The 14,584-nt window shown below is 33.9% G+C and overlaps 1 protein-coding gene across 2 annotated transcripts in view; it reads right to left on the bottom strand.

The window, feature by feature from the left end:
- Positions 1-320: 320 nt before the first annotated feature.
- The window catches only part of LOC100116027 (MATH and LRR domain-containing protein PFE0570w), a 370,048-nt gene continuing 355,784 nt past the window's right edge, over positions 321-14,584 (bottom strand). For both annotated transcript variants that reach the window (XM_031928145.2, XM_031928147.2), the window contains one exon: positions 321-903. In XM_031928145.2, the coding sequence (XP_031784005.1) occupies positions 487-903 (417 nt within the window). In that variant the 3' untranslated portion in view covers positions 321-486. The remainder of the gene's footprint in view (positions 904-14,584) is intronic.

The raw sequence follows: 14,584 nt of genomic DNA, 5'->3' as shown, positions 1-14,584 counted from the left end.
GATGCGCAAATTGGACAGTCGCCGTTTGTCACTTTTCCTCCGCCGCGTCAGGCGCGGTGGACCTAAGAATATATAGCGCCTCTCCCTTCTCCTCCACTGTCGCTGGATGCGTATACTTCCCCTACGCTCCTTTTCTAGATGCGTATAGTTCGATCGCAGGCTGCAAGTGGCGTCATGATCGAATTCGCCACGCATTTTTAACACGGCATCGGCAATCTCTCCTCTAATCTCTGGTATGCTTTTTCTTATTTATTTGGCGTGAAAACAATATTTTAGAACATTTTTATGTCTAAACAGAGATTATTTTGGTTTATTTTTCATATATATTTAAATATAAATTCCTCGAATTTTTCAATATTTAAAACTTAAATATGTTTGTATGTTTATTACTTATTAAATTGTTTTAAGGTACTGAGTTTTTTTCTTTACTAAGATTTTACACTATTTATCTTAAATTATTGATTGAATTATAATTTTACAAATATTCTAACACGTAAGACAAGTAGCACAAATACATTGACGACTAATACAATTATCATGACAGTAAGCTCCGCACTGACGACAAATTATCATAGCTCCTTGGATGTTACATTCGCAAGGGGAAGGCGGATGTCCCGCAATTATAATACCAGGTGCATCTGGTTCAGCTCCACCATTGTTACGGTGATTAACTTTTTTCGTTTTTAATGTTGTAGCCTGAAATAAATTATCACTAGCACTAGCTGGTCTGCCTCGTACGATCTGAACTCCGATACTCATACCTGCTATTTGAGGTGGCATTGGTGGTGCTGATGATGCTCTTGGAGCATTGTCATTTTTATTATTTTTTTTTAAAAGTATGTATGGTTTAAGCTCTCCAGTATTATTAAAAAAAATTCTATTGCTGGAACTATTTTCGACAACCTGTAAAAAATAATTCTGGTAAAAAAATGTTATACACAAATGATTATTGATTACATTATACAACAAGAGACTGAAGTCGTTGATTATAAGTAATCACCCAAAGGAATAATTGACTTTCAAAAAATTCTAAAATTAATTTTTTTTTTAATTTTTAAAAAAATTTGAAAATTTTAATAAATTTTCACCCAGATTTGCGGGAATTAAGTAAATTTTTCCCTCATTTGCTGGAATAAGGTAACTTTATTTCCTCATTTGCGGGAATAATAGTATATTGTGGAACTAGGGGGGGAAATTGGCTTTTTCTAGCGAGGGTGATGTTTTGAGGGCAAGTGGGAGTCGATGGCGCCGTTAGGCGCCCGAGACGGACACGAGTGCCCAAAACATCACCCAAGTCTGAAAAAGCCACTTCCCCCTTGTTGGACACCGTACATTTTATGATAAGTGTACGAATAGGTCACTTATCATGCATATGAAAGGAATGGAAAATTCAAGGACTTTTCAAAGTAAACTAATAGTATATTGAACATTTCCAAAAAATTTTAAAAATTTTGAAGATTTTAAAAATTTTAAAAATTTTGAAGATTTTAAAAATTTTGAAAATTTTGAAAATTTCGAAAATACTTATACAGGGTGTCCCATTTTAATTTACCACCCCCTAGAACTGGTTAATAATTTGCTCTGAGAAAAAAATGTTTCAAATAAAATTTGTTGGGTTCGAAGGGGGACATCTTTTGGCTATTTTAGCTGTGACCTTGAACATGACCTTCAAGGTCATTTGAAAGTCAAGACCAAATTTTCATATGAAATGTGCATATTTTTATGGCGGATTCGGATTCTACTAAAAAAGAGAAACACTTTTTGTCCGAATCATTTTTTGAAAAAACCCCAAATTTTTGTTGTAAACGGCTTTAAAAAAGTTGAAAAAATCACTAGATATCTCTTATTGCCCCACCCTTTAAAAGAAGTTAAAAATTTTACATTTTATCCGAGGAATTAGAAACGTACACAATTTTACAAATTTAAGTCCAAGTATGACCTTAGCCATGAACTTGTCCTTAACCAACAAGGTCATTCGAAGGTCAGTCAATTTATTTAACGGTAATCCTCGATTTTTATTCCGGCAATTGAAGCTTGGCTATGACCTTGACCTCGAACCTTAAATTCATTTTAAGAAAGAACCATCACTTTAATGGAAAATACTCTCTTTTTCAAAGAAATGAAATTACCAAAAAATTTATTAACAGAACCAAAGTTCATTAGAACGCTAATCTGATTCATTTTTTATCACATGGGGGAAGTTTGCAATCTTCGGGGTGTGTTTGACATTCTCTGGGGCAAGTTTGCAATCTTCGGGGTATGTTTGACATTCTCTGGGGCAAGTTTTACGTCATCTGCGGAAAATTTGACATCATCTGGGGCAAGTTTACGGTCACAACTGGGACAAGTTTGACATCATTTGGGCAAGTTTGAGCAGTAAGGGGCATGTTTTCAACTGAGAATCAAAATCAAGCTTAGTTTTTTTAATGAAAATTGTACATATTTTAAATCATATTCAGATTCTCTGATAAAGTACGCATCTTTTTAAGAAATATTTTTCTCGTAAATGCTTTATTTCTCGCTAAAAGACATTTTTTTGCTTCGTTATCGTTCTATTGGTAAAGCTTGTAAATTCTTACAGCTCCTCAAAGCTTCTCATCATTAGGTTTTCATTGACTTTCTGAATTTCAGAGCAGAAAAATACTTATAATAAATTATTTCTAGTAAGATTAAATATTCCCTAAAAAATCTACCTACAACAGATAATGGCTGACTACACGCCAGTAGAGATAGTCAACATGATCAAGATTCTGGGAGAATGTCACGACAATTACAAGGCTGCAGCGAGGCTGTACGCTGAAAGGTATCCGGACGCTCGTCATCCTACTAGGAGGAATATTAAACTTCTAACGATAAGAGCTCAAGGAGGTAACTTAAGAAGGAAGAGGCGACGGACGGGCCCAAGAGAGCATATTGCACTTGGGGTTCGTGCTGTAATTGCCGAGGATCCTCATATTTCGACGCGACAAATTCAGCGAATGCATGGAGTAAGGAGCCTGGTGATCCTGCCAGGCGACTTAGATTCTGTCAATGGGCGGAAACACGAATGCGCATAGATCCATTTTTCTTTGATCGGACTCTCTTTACAGACGAGGCAAAGTTCGACAATATGGGAGGAGTTAATCTTCATAACGCGCATTATTATGCAGAAGAAAATCCACATTGGCAGCGAGATCACCGTACACAAAGACGGTGGTCAATTAATGTTTGGGCGGGCATAGTTGGGGAATACGTTGTGGGTCCAATTTTTTATGACCGTAATTTAAACGGCGAGCTTTATTTAGATATTCTCGAGAACCAAATTCCACCTCTTCTAGAAAACATTCCGCTAGAAATAAGGCGAGACATGTGGTTCCAGCAAGATGGTGCTCCCGCTCATCGTAGACTACTTGTCAGGAGATTTCTGAACGCGACATACCCAAATAGTTGGATTGGAATTGGTAGTCCAATCTGTGAATTCCCTGCGCGATCGCCAGATTTGACCCCATTGGACTTCTTTCTGTGGGGGGCCGTGAAGCAGAGAGTTTACGCGGAAGCCCCGACGACGGCACAAAATATGATGGAGAGAATTGTTGCAGCATTCCAGGCGTTCACCCCACAAACATTAATAGATGTCCAAAGAAGTTTTCGGCAGAGAATACAAATGTGCATTCAACAAAATGGGCAATTGATAGAGCACTTGAGGCGTTGAAATTTCCGTGACTAGCTGAACGAAGGGGTCTTGCCTCAAGTGGCTGGACGTGAAGGTCTTGCCTTAAGTGGTTGGACGTGAAGGTCTTGCCTTAAGTGGCTGGATAGGGTCTTGCCTTAAGTGGTTGGACGGGGTCTTGCCTTAAGTGGCTGGACGTGAAGGTCTTGCCTTAAGTGATCAAAAGGATACCTCTGTCTTTGTTTGAAGCTAGTAACATTCATCTAAAACAGCTTATTTCTAGGACAAATTCTCTTTTCAGTTAAAGGGAGAGCTACCTATTGATGATCAAAAAATGGTTAAGACAAAAAGTGTTACTTTTTTGGTAGAACCCGAATCTGTGATAAATCTTATTCAAATGACCTTGAAGGTCATGTTCAAGGTCACAGCTGGAATAGCCAAAAGATGCCCCCCTTCTAACCCAACAAATTTTATTTGAAACATTTTTTTCTCAGAGCAAATTTTTAACTTCTTTTAAAGGGTGGGGCAATAAGAGATATTAGTGATTTTTTCAACTTTTTTAAAGCCATTTACAACAAAAATTTGGGGATTTTTAAAAAAATGATTCAGACAAAAAGTGTTTCTCTTTTTTAGTAGAATCCGAATCCGCCATAAAAATATGCACATTTCATATGAAAATTTGGTCTTGACTTTCAAATGACCTTGAAGGTCATGTTCAAGGTCGCAGCTAAAATAGCCAAAAGATGCCCCCCTTCGAACCCAACAAATTTTATTTGAAACATTTTTTTCTCAGAGCAAATTATTAACCTGTTTTAGGTGGTGGTAAATTAAAATGGGACACCCTGTATAGACACATATATCCATCGGATAGGCTGCGGAGTGAGGAAAAACTACTCCGTTGGGAAGAAAAAACTTTTTCCTCCCAAGGGAGTAGTTTTTTCTCCTCTGCAGCCTATCCGATGGATGTGTATCGATATAAGTATTTTCAAAACTTTTAAAATTTTTGAACTTTTTAAAATTTTTGAAATTTTTGAACTTTTTAAAATTTATAAATTTTTTAAATTTTTGAACTTTTTAAAATTTTTTAAATTTTTGAACTTTTTAAAATTTTTGAAATTTTTGAACTTTTTAAAATTTTTGAAATTTTTGAACTTTTTAAAATTTTTGAAATTTTTGAACTTTTTAAAATTTTTGAAATTTTTGAACTTTTTAAAATTTTTGAAATTTTCAAAATTCTTAAAATTTTTGATACAAATTTGTTTTACTTTGAAAAGTCCTTGAATTTCCCATTTCTTTCATATGCATGATAAGTGGCCTATTCGTGCACTTATCATAAAATGTACGGTGTGCAACAAGGGGAGAGTGGCTTCTTTTCAGACTCGGGTGATGTTTTGAGCACTCGTGTCCGTCTCGGACGCCTCGACTTCCACTCATGCTAAAAACATCACCCTCGCTGGAAAAAGTCAATTTTCACCCCTAGTTGCACAATATACTATTATTATATAGTTAAGCTGTGAATAAAGTACTTTATTACATAGTTAAGCCGTAAATAAATAGATTATTATAACAAGTGCATCGGACAGGCTCTTTTTAACACCTGATATGTACAGCGAAAAGTGAGTTTTTGAAACGTTTTTGAGCAGCGAAACAAAAATGAATTTATTTAAAGTTCGCCTTAAAGGGTCAAGCTCGGGTTATATCCTGCAAAAAAAAAAAAGATATTCTACTTACCAAAAAATTTTTTATTGGATGTAATTTAAAGAAAAAAATTCTATCGAAAATATAGTGAAATGTCATGAATTTTGGTCAATGATTTTATAAGGTATATACATGTTTTTTTTTTCGATAAAAATAGTGTATATTTTATATATTTTCGATAGAATTTTTTTCTTTAAATTACATCCAATAAAAAATTTTTTGGTAAGAAGAATAATCTTTGGTTTTTTGCAGGATTTAACCCAGGCATGACCCCTTAACTACTGCTCGTGCTCAATCAAGAACAACTCTTTTCAGGCTGGGGAACAGGTAAAAAAAGTCAGCAGTGATCTGACAAACATTTTTTCCTCATGAAATTTGATCTGCAAATTTTTTGTTATAATTTAAAAATTCTTAAATTTGTTTGCTTTGCAGCTATAAAATAAGTGAAAATATATACATGCGTTTCAAAAACTAAGGTGTGCACCTCTGGCTAAGCAAGATTTTTGACATAGTGTTATTTGCAGTACTCTCCCTGGGCTCGAAGACACACTTGCCTCTAACTAATCCTGCAAATATCAAACTCAGTATAAGAAAGTATATTTCATATTCTTGGTACACAATATCACCACTTCCTACAAAGAGTGCCATATCTCATTATTTTTTCCACCGACTAACATAGTTGTGCCGCAGTTTCCGGTTACTCCAACTGTATATAATTCTGAAAGTACGTGACCGATCATAATTATGTCTTTATGAGAGCCGGCGTGACTCTGCTGGAGAGAGAGATAGAGAGAGAGAGAGAGAGAGACGGGTCTCTCTCTATGTAAGTGCTAGCATCAGTAAAAATTTCAGCAACTTGCTCTTTGAATTTAACCCATTTGACTACACATAGTCTTTATTTACGCATTCTTTAATATAATGTTCTCGTCGTTCTACCATATATCTTAGCCTATTTCCGCTATTGATTTTAGCACAGAAAATAGCAACAGTATTATCGCAACGTTATAGGATAAAATTTATTTTCAGGTATGATAGATATAGAACTATAATAGGACATTGCCTTTTGACAAGTCTTGCTTATAGCTACATATCCTGACTCACATGTCAATAAAGTAAAGCTTTGTTGCTTGTGAGTTCTACATGCGACTGTGTTGCTGAATAGTTGAATCACATATCCACATTCGTCAATGAGTCCTAATAAACAGACAGACTCGTATCAGCATATGCTGTCGTGCCTACAGAAGCATTCGTAAAAGTCGTATTGTGATTCCGTGTTCCCATCAGATATTAAAACATTCTCTTCATCGTGTTCTACTCGTTGATTGTACAATTGACTTGTTGTCTACTAAGTATATTGACTGAATATGATATATCTGGCCCCGTTCCCTGGTAGAAATCTTAAGGACTTGTTGTCGATTAATACCCAAATTAGAGAAATTACGCGAATTTATTTGAACTGTTTTCGCCAGTTACCCCGTGACCTAGTGTCGTTAACCCGTGGAAAACTCAGTAACAACCCGCCAAGCAATATGAATTAAAAATTTTAGGTTATAATTAAGTGCAAGAAAATCTATCATTCAATATAAAATAGAAATTATTTATTAATAAAGGCATTTAACTAAACATTAATTTGAAAATATTTATTAATGAAGGCTTACATTTTTATTCAGTCATTTTTATTTAAGTAACATCAAAATTTTATATCTTACCCCTCGTAGCTGATGTCCAAGTCCAGTATTACTATTCCATTAGTGTTGTATTAAAGCTAGATATCTGAATTTTTGTACAGATATTTGTTAAACTATTTAGAAATTAGTTACCGGAGTTATAGTCGTATTGGGCGAAGGTGAACTGCGGCGGCCCCTGCACGGGGACGTGCCGGTCGAGCACTCAGGCGAAGCCCATTCTTCTGTGCCTTCTTTACCATTAGTAGTTACTTTATAAAACCTTGTTTATAGCTTTGGCAACTCGGCAAAGTAATGCCAAGCTTTCTAACCTTAGTTACCGTATCAGTTTTTACTGAAATGTCCTAGTTGGAATTGTCAGCTCAAGGGCTATGAGAAATTTTGGATTTGGCGGATGACATTTCTTGTTAGGCTTGTTCCAGAGGATCTAATAACTCTAGCTACTTGTATTTCTGGTTTCTAGTGTATTTTTATATGCAGAAAGTTACAATAACTTGGTCTCTTTTCACAATGCATTAATAAGAATTCTGACTTTTAAAAGTTGCAAGTAGTTTTGATTACGATGACTGATTTTCAAAATTTTTTGCTGCTCTCATTCAGAAACTAATATACGTAAAGAGCTGATCTTTTGCATGCACATTTCTTTTACAATAATGAAACAATATTTAAAGTTACATTTTTCTCAAGTGATATACTTTTAATTTCCATCCGGACACCCAAGTAAATATTAGGGTTCATCGCTGAGATGTTCACACATAAACATACACTAGAAACCAGAAATACAAGTGGCTAGAGTTATTATATCCTCTGGAACAAGCCTAACAAGAAATGTCACCCGCCAAATCCAAAATTTCTTATAGCCCTCGAACTGACAATTCCAACTAGGCCAGCAAAAACTGATACGGTGACTAATTTCTAAATAGTTTAATAAATATCTGTACAAAAAATCAGATATCTAGCTTTTATATAACACAGATGGAATAGTAATAATGAACGACTGACGTCGACTACTAAGACTATGGATCCCATTTAACTGAAGTCACCAACATAACCAAGATGTAAAATAATGTTTCATATCACTTAATTAAAAAATAATCAATAAAAATATAAGCCTTCATTAATAAATCATTTTCATCCTATATTAAATTAGAGTTATTATACTGCATCATAATAACCTCAAAAGGTTATGTTATATGCGCGCGCATGCAAATTCGGCTTCCCGAGTTGTTGCCGAGTTTTTTTGAAATTTGTGAGAAACAATTCGTCTTTGGAACTAGCGATGTGCTACTGTACTGACTAGTTGAACTCGTCAATTTTCTACCAGGGTTGTACCTGCCAAATATAAAAGAGATCTAACAGCTTCTCTATACAGCCGATTTGAAAATCTTTCTTCAGTATACTCACTTTCCACTCACTCTTTCCTAGCATAGTTTGCTGCATCACTCTGCTTCATGGGAGTATTTTTGGGTTTACATGTATCAAAACCAAATCTATTTAGCATTTTATTAATAAACTTAGTTTGGTTTAACTTGATAATCTTTTTGTCAAAGTCTCTGCTTATGCTTATGGAATATATACGTTAGAAAAATCTGGGTTGAGTCGATCCTGTTAATAAATGTGAGGTCCGGTTTGAAAGAAAATACATTTCCACATCCCTTTGTCAGATTATTCTAATCTTTAATGTGTAATGGTTTATTTGATACAATCAAGGATTACATAGCTGTCGACGGATACACGCAACTTGTGCTCTCGCTCTCCTCAGCCATCTTACGCTCTCTGCGGTCGGGCTGCTTCTCTGCTATAGTTCGAGTGCATAGCTCTTACTATACACGAAAAGAACGAACTAGCAATAGAAGCATGGATGCGGTGCATACAAAAATCGCGAGCGACACATTGGAAAATTCTATGAGCCTCATGCGCTGTCGCCATTGTCTCGTGTATATTTTTTGTATGTTATCAAATGCAGACGACTGACAGTCATGACCATTGAAGAAACTAAGGATATTTCTCTTTGATTTCTCTTGCTTTGGCTCTGACGTTTTATCGGAGAGCTCCTCATCCTCTGAAGGCAGCCTTTTCTTACAAGGAAAGGTACCCAACCCGAACTCACCGATTTTGATGATTTTCATATATGTTGTAGAACATAAAAAAATAAGAGACACGTATTTTTTTTTATCGGCTAATTTTCACTTTTAAGGGGTAAAAACCTCCCCTAAAGTTAACCCCCAAAAAGCGTTTTTTTTTAAATATCTCGGCTTAAAATTAATATTTTTCAATGAAACAAATTGGAGGTTATTTCTTACAAAAAGAGCAAGTATTTCATGGTGATTTGAAGAGTAAGGGTAGCATCCCCTATTTTTTAGGGGTTGAAAACATATATTTTTTGGCATAATTTTATAATAAAAATGTTTAAACCGACTAAAAAAAATTGGAAAAAATGTTTAAACATCCTTGATAACAAAATTTAGTTGACGTCTTTCGGTGTTTTCATAAATATTACCCCTAAGGGGGTAAACCACCCCTAACACAAAATAACTGTAAATATGTAATTCAATACATAATATTTCGTAGAAAGTTTGTATATAGAGGTTTTCGAGGTCGCTGATTACAAATCTGTTATCAGATTTTGAAAATTCAAAATGGCGGAACCAATATGGCGGACGGAAATATCGAAAAAAAATTTTATACAATAAAAAAGTTTTAAACGACTAAAAAAATTGGAAAAAATTTGTAAACATCTATAATAAACAAATTAAGTTTTTCGATTTTTTCATAGATACTACCCTTTAGGGGGTAAACCACCCCTAACACAAAATAACTATAAGTATACTTCAATCCATAATATTTTGTAGAAGGTTTGTATATAAGGGTTTTCGAGATCGCTCTTTGCAAATCTGATATCAGATTTTGAAAATTCAAAATGGCGGAACCAATGTGGTGGACGAAAATGTCGAAAAAAAATTTTAACTTTCATAAAAACTTGTTATAAATGTGTTATGTTTGTAGCCTGTACATGTGAACTAAAGAGCCTTAAACCCTAAATCCCTAAAGAACAAATAGGCTAAATGGTTGTGCTTTTTAACCAAACCACCTCAAATTCCTAAATTTGTAAACAAGAAAATTCTGTGTGTGAAGCAGTTTTATAATTTCCGTAGAAATTGTTATCAGAATGTTATTGAAATTCCTTTATTGTAAATTTAACTTATAATGTATTTTTGTTTATAATATTAGAGTATAATAATAATCTACAATCTTTTATCTTTTGCCATAGTGCATTTTTTGTATTGAGCATAAAATATATTATTTTACGATGTTTTTACAATAATGGTAGTCCTCATAAAAGTGTTTAAAGCACAATGCTTTTTTGCAACCACATCGTACAATTGCAATGTTTGTGCACCCTTCTATTTCACAATGTGTTGCACAAGACTTTCCAAAACTGAAATCTATAGGATTATCAAATTTATCTGGTTTTTCATTGACGTAACCGCTTTTATACCAGGAATATTTAAACAAATCTATATATCTCGGTGAAGACAGTTGGTTGTGAACCAATGATTGAAGTTTAATTATATTATTTCTCACATGTAAATTCATATCATGATCCATTAACATTACATTATCAGAAAATGTTCGGACAAAGTTTTTCCAAATACGGAATCCATAGACATCAAGTGGTTGTATTTTTCCTGTGGTTCCAGTTGGAATTTTTTTATGTTAATAATTTTATTTTGTGGCATTGTTTCTTCTATAACTTTGTCACAATGACCACTCCAAGAATCAAGTAATAGTATTGAGTGATGGCCTACACAGGGATAAAATATTTTTTCCAACCAGATTTTGAAGTGATCTGCAATTAAACGACTTACTAATTAACTGATCAACGATATTACAATGTAAAAATTGTTATTAGTTCCCTTACTTGTTGTTAATTTTCCAGATTTGGATGCTTCCACGTACACGTTTTCTGGTCTAAATATGTTTTGTTCTACAATAGGGCCAAACTTGCCACTTGGTTCCTTTAAAACAAGAAATAGCGGTGACAACAGTTGTCCAGTAGCTGATATTAGTGGCTGTATAGTATAACTATGCGTTGTTGCTGAAATTGACTGTACCAGACATTGCACTTGCTTTTCTCCTTCTACTGCTATGTAATTTCTTTTTTAGCTTGTAAGGCCCATCGAATTATATCTTCATCATGGATAATTGAACCACTGTCGAGAGCTGCTTGAAAATTATCCAGGGTATACTGACAAATTTGTGCTACTTTTTCTCTATACGTGCCACCTTTATTAATTGAATGAGCCCAACGACGTAGCTGACTAATAGATGATACTTTTTTGAATCTGTTTTGCACTGTTTTAAGACTTAAATTTTGCTTCGTTTTGCTATTTCTCCAAAATTCTACAGCTCTTTTTTTGTATTCAAAATCTAGTTCTTCATTATCTGCTGTACATTGATTTGTTGGTGCTATATCCGGATCAGGAAAATGATGTTGCACTTCATCTTCAATTATTTCCACATTATGGTCTTTATACTCTTCTTGAAAATCCAAAGAGTCATCAGTAATCATTTCTACATCGTTGAAATCATGTGTTGCATCTATTAAAATTTCTTTTATTTTTTCGGCCAACTCTGTTTCGTGATAATTCGTGACACTATCTGGTATGTTTAACGCTTGAAAGTATGCTAATAATAAGTTTAGAACGTTTAACGGATTAATTTTCATTTTTCAATCTAAAATGAAAACAAGCGGTAAAATTTATACAAGCTGTGTTTTTGCATGTAAGGCACGACTGCTACATTTCTACCAGAATAAAACGAGTGAATGTAAATTGAATCAAATCATTAATTTATGCATTGGAGAAGAATTCTCGTTCCACTTTGTGATGTTCGGAAAACTCTATTTTTGGTTTTATTCAACTTTTATTCACTTTGAAATTGAATAATGTAAATCTATATAAAATCACTAAAGAAAATTTTCTACAACTGTATGATACCACTGACAAACAAAAAGACGTACTATTCGTACTTTCCGGCATCGAACTAGAATACCCACAAAACTCACTCACTGCCTAAAAAATAACACAGGCAGCTGAGGTAAACACTCGATGAAAACAATCTAAAAAATGAACATACTGATTGTCAACAACTTTTATGAGTGAAAGACATTTATCTGTGGAATTATCATTGAATGTACGATAACATTCATTAAACTAATGAATGCATATAAAATTCCCTTTCAATAACAACGTGTTCTTTAATTGCAAAAAGTTCGAGTATTAATATTCTTTTATGTATTTTTACCAATAACAAAAATTATCATAGTAATATAATAATAATAATAATAATAATAATAAGAATAAGCATAATTGCAATAGCAATAATAACAGTAATACTGATAATAGCAATGATAATGAAAAATAATAATAATAATTAGAATAATATTTATTATTAAATTTAGATTTTTTGATAAATTCATTAAATCGTATCAAATAGTATTATTATGGAATTCCAGACTGTAAATATTTTACTATAGATACAATAATCATTACTTCGAGAATTCATCTAAAAAACGTTTGGCTTACGAAATAATTGTAACAATGAAAAACTCCCAAGTTTGACAACATTAAATTTTATTACAAAACGCAAAAGAGTTTGATAAACTAATTTTATTAACCTATGTTTTTTCATTTGCAAAAAAGTGTGGACTTTTTGAATTTATAAAATTATATAATTATGCAATTTATGAAATACTTTATAATTTATGAAATTACTTTTGAAATTATGATAATTTATAAAAGCAGAAAAATAAATAATCTTTGATTGAAACATAAAACGAGACGTTATTTGTTACATACAAAATGATAGAATAAAATATCGGTAATATGTCTATACTCGTGTCTACGGTAAAGCATAGGCCTTCGGCTTGTCTGGAGGTTAGGGGTTTGGAGTCGTTTGGTTAAAAAGCACAACCATTTAGCCTATTTGTTCTTTAGGGGTTTAGGGTTTAAGGATCTTTAGTTCACATGTACAGGCTACAAAGATCACACATTTGTAAACAAGTTTTTTTGAAAGTTAAAATTTTTTTTCGACATTTCCGTCCGCCATATTGGATCCGCCATTTTGGATTTTCAAAATCTGATAACAGATTTGTAATCAGCGACCTCGAAAACCTCTATATACAAACTTTCTACGAAATATTATGTATTACATATTTACAGTTATTTTGTGTTAGGGGTGGTTTACCCCCTTAGGGGTAATATTTATGAAAACACCGAAAGACGTCAACTAAATTTTGTTATTAAGGATGTTTAAACATTTTTTCCAATTTTTTTTAGTCGGTTTAAACATTTTTATTATAAAATTATGCCAAAAAATATATGTTTTCAACCCCTAAAAAATAGGGGATGCTACCCTTACTCTTCAAATCACCATGAAATACTTGCTCTTTTTGTAAGAAATAACCTCCAATTTGTTTCATTGAAAAATATTAATTTTAAGCCGAGATATTTAAAAAAAACGCTTTTTGGGGGTTAACTTTAGGGGAGGTTTTTACCCCTTAAAAGTGAAAATTAGCCGATAAAAAAAAATACGTGTCTCTTATTTTTTTATGTTCTACAACATATATGAAAATCATCAATATCGGTGAGTTCGGGTTGGGTACCTTTCCTTGTTAGAGGTGGACTCTTTCTCATTCATGAAGGAAGACATGTTGATGTTCATGTCATGAAGCTCTGTCACTCGCTTAGTTCCAGTTCCTCCTTTATGGATTGGAGTGAAGAGGGCCCTGATAACTAAGTGAATTTGACAGGCACATTGAGCTTGATTCTAGGCTTCTGTATGAATTAAGGTCTACCCGAACTTCTTGCTTGGGGCTCTGCAGCTTTCCTTGACTTCATTTTCTCAGCGGCATGGTCCTTAGCCGGTGTTATGGTCAGAGTCTGTCTCGCTAGAACCACCAGTTACTTCACCAGGAGCTCAATGCTCTATAAAAACATCCTGTTCAGCTCTTCCATGAACCCAAGAACTTCTTTTCTAGTTATAAACTCTGGTGTTGGTACGTACACCAACCTGAAACTGAAGAACTTCTCCCTTGAAGGCCACACTCTATCGACAAGTACCCTTTCGTCAGGACGAAGGTAGTTATCGAACGTTCTCAACTGGTGTTCTGTATGCCAGAAGTACAGAGTACCGTAAAACTTCTTTAGTCGAATGACGCAGTCTTCTTTGTCTACTTACATTATTCTAGAGAATACTCTTTTTAGGCACGACCGCGACACGGAAGTGCCTTATAGTTTTGTCATCGAAAAATGTATGAGATGCAATATTTCACGCGATTTTTTACCGATCGGGCTGAAATTTTGGGAGGAGTCTCCTCTCGCACAAACCTAAAAACTAATTTTTTTTTATCCCGATCATCTACGTTTTTTTAAAATGCGGGGACAATTTGTTCAATTTGCGTGTTTTTTTTAATAAAAATTTTGGTGTTACACGATTATCTCTGAGAGACTTTTATTATTCGGGCTGAAAAGTTGTGTGCGAACTCCCC

This window comes from Nasonia vitripennis, assembly GCF_009193385.2.
Source record: "Nasonia vitripennis strain AsymCx chromosome 4 unlocalized genomic scaffold, Nvit_psr_1.1 chr4_random0003, whole genome shotgun sequence".
NCBI classification, from domain to species: Eukaryota; Metazoa; Arthropoda; class Insecta; order Hymenoptera; family Pteromalidae; genus Nasonia; species Nasonia vitripennis.
This window is presented reverse-complemented; position numbering and strand designations above follow the sequence as displayed.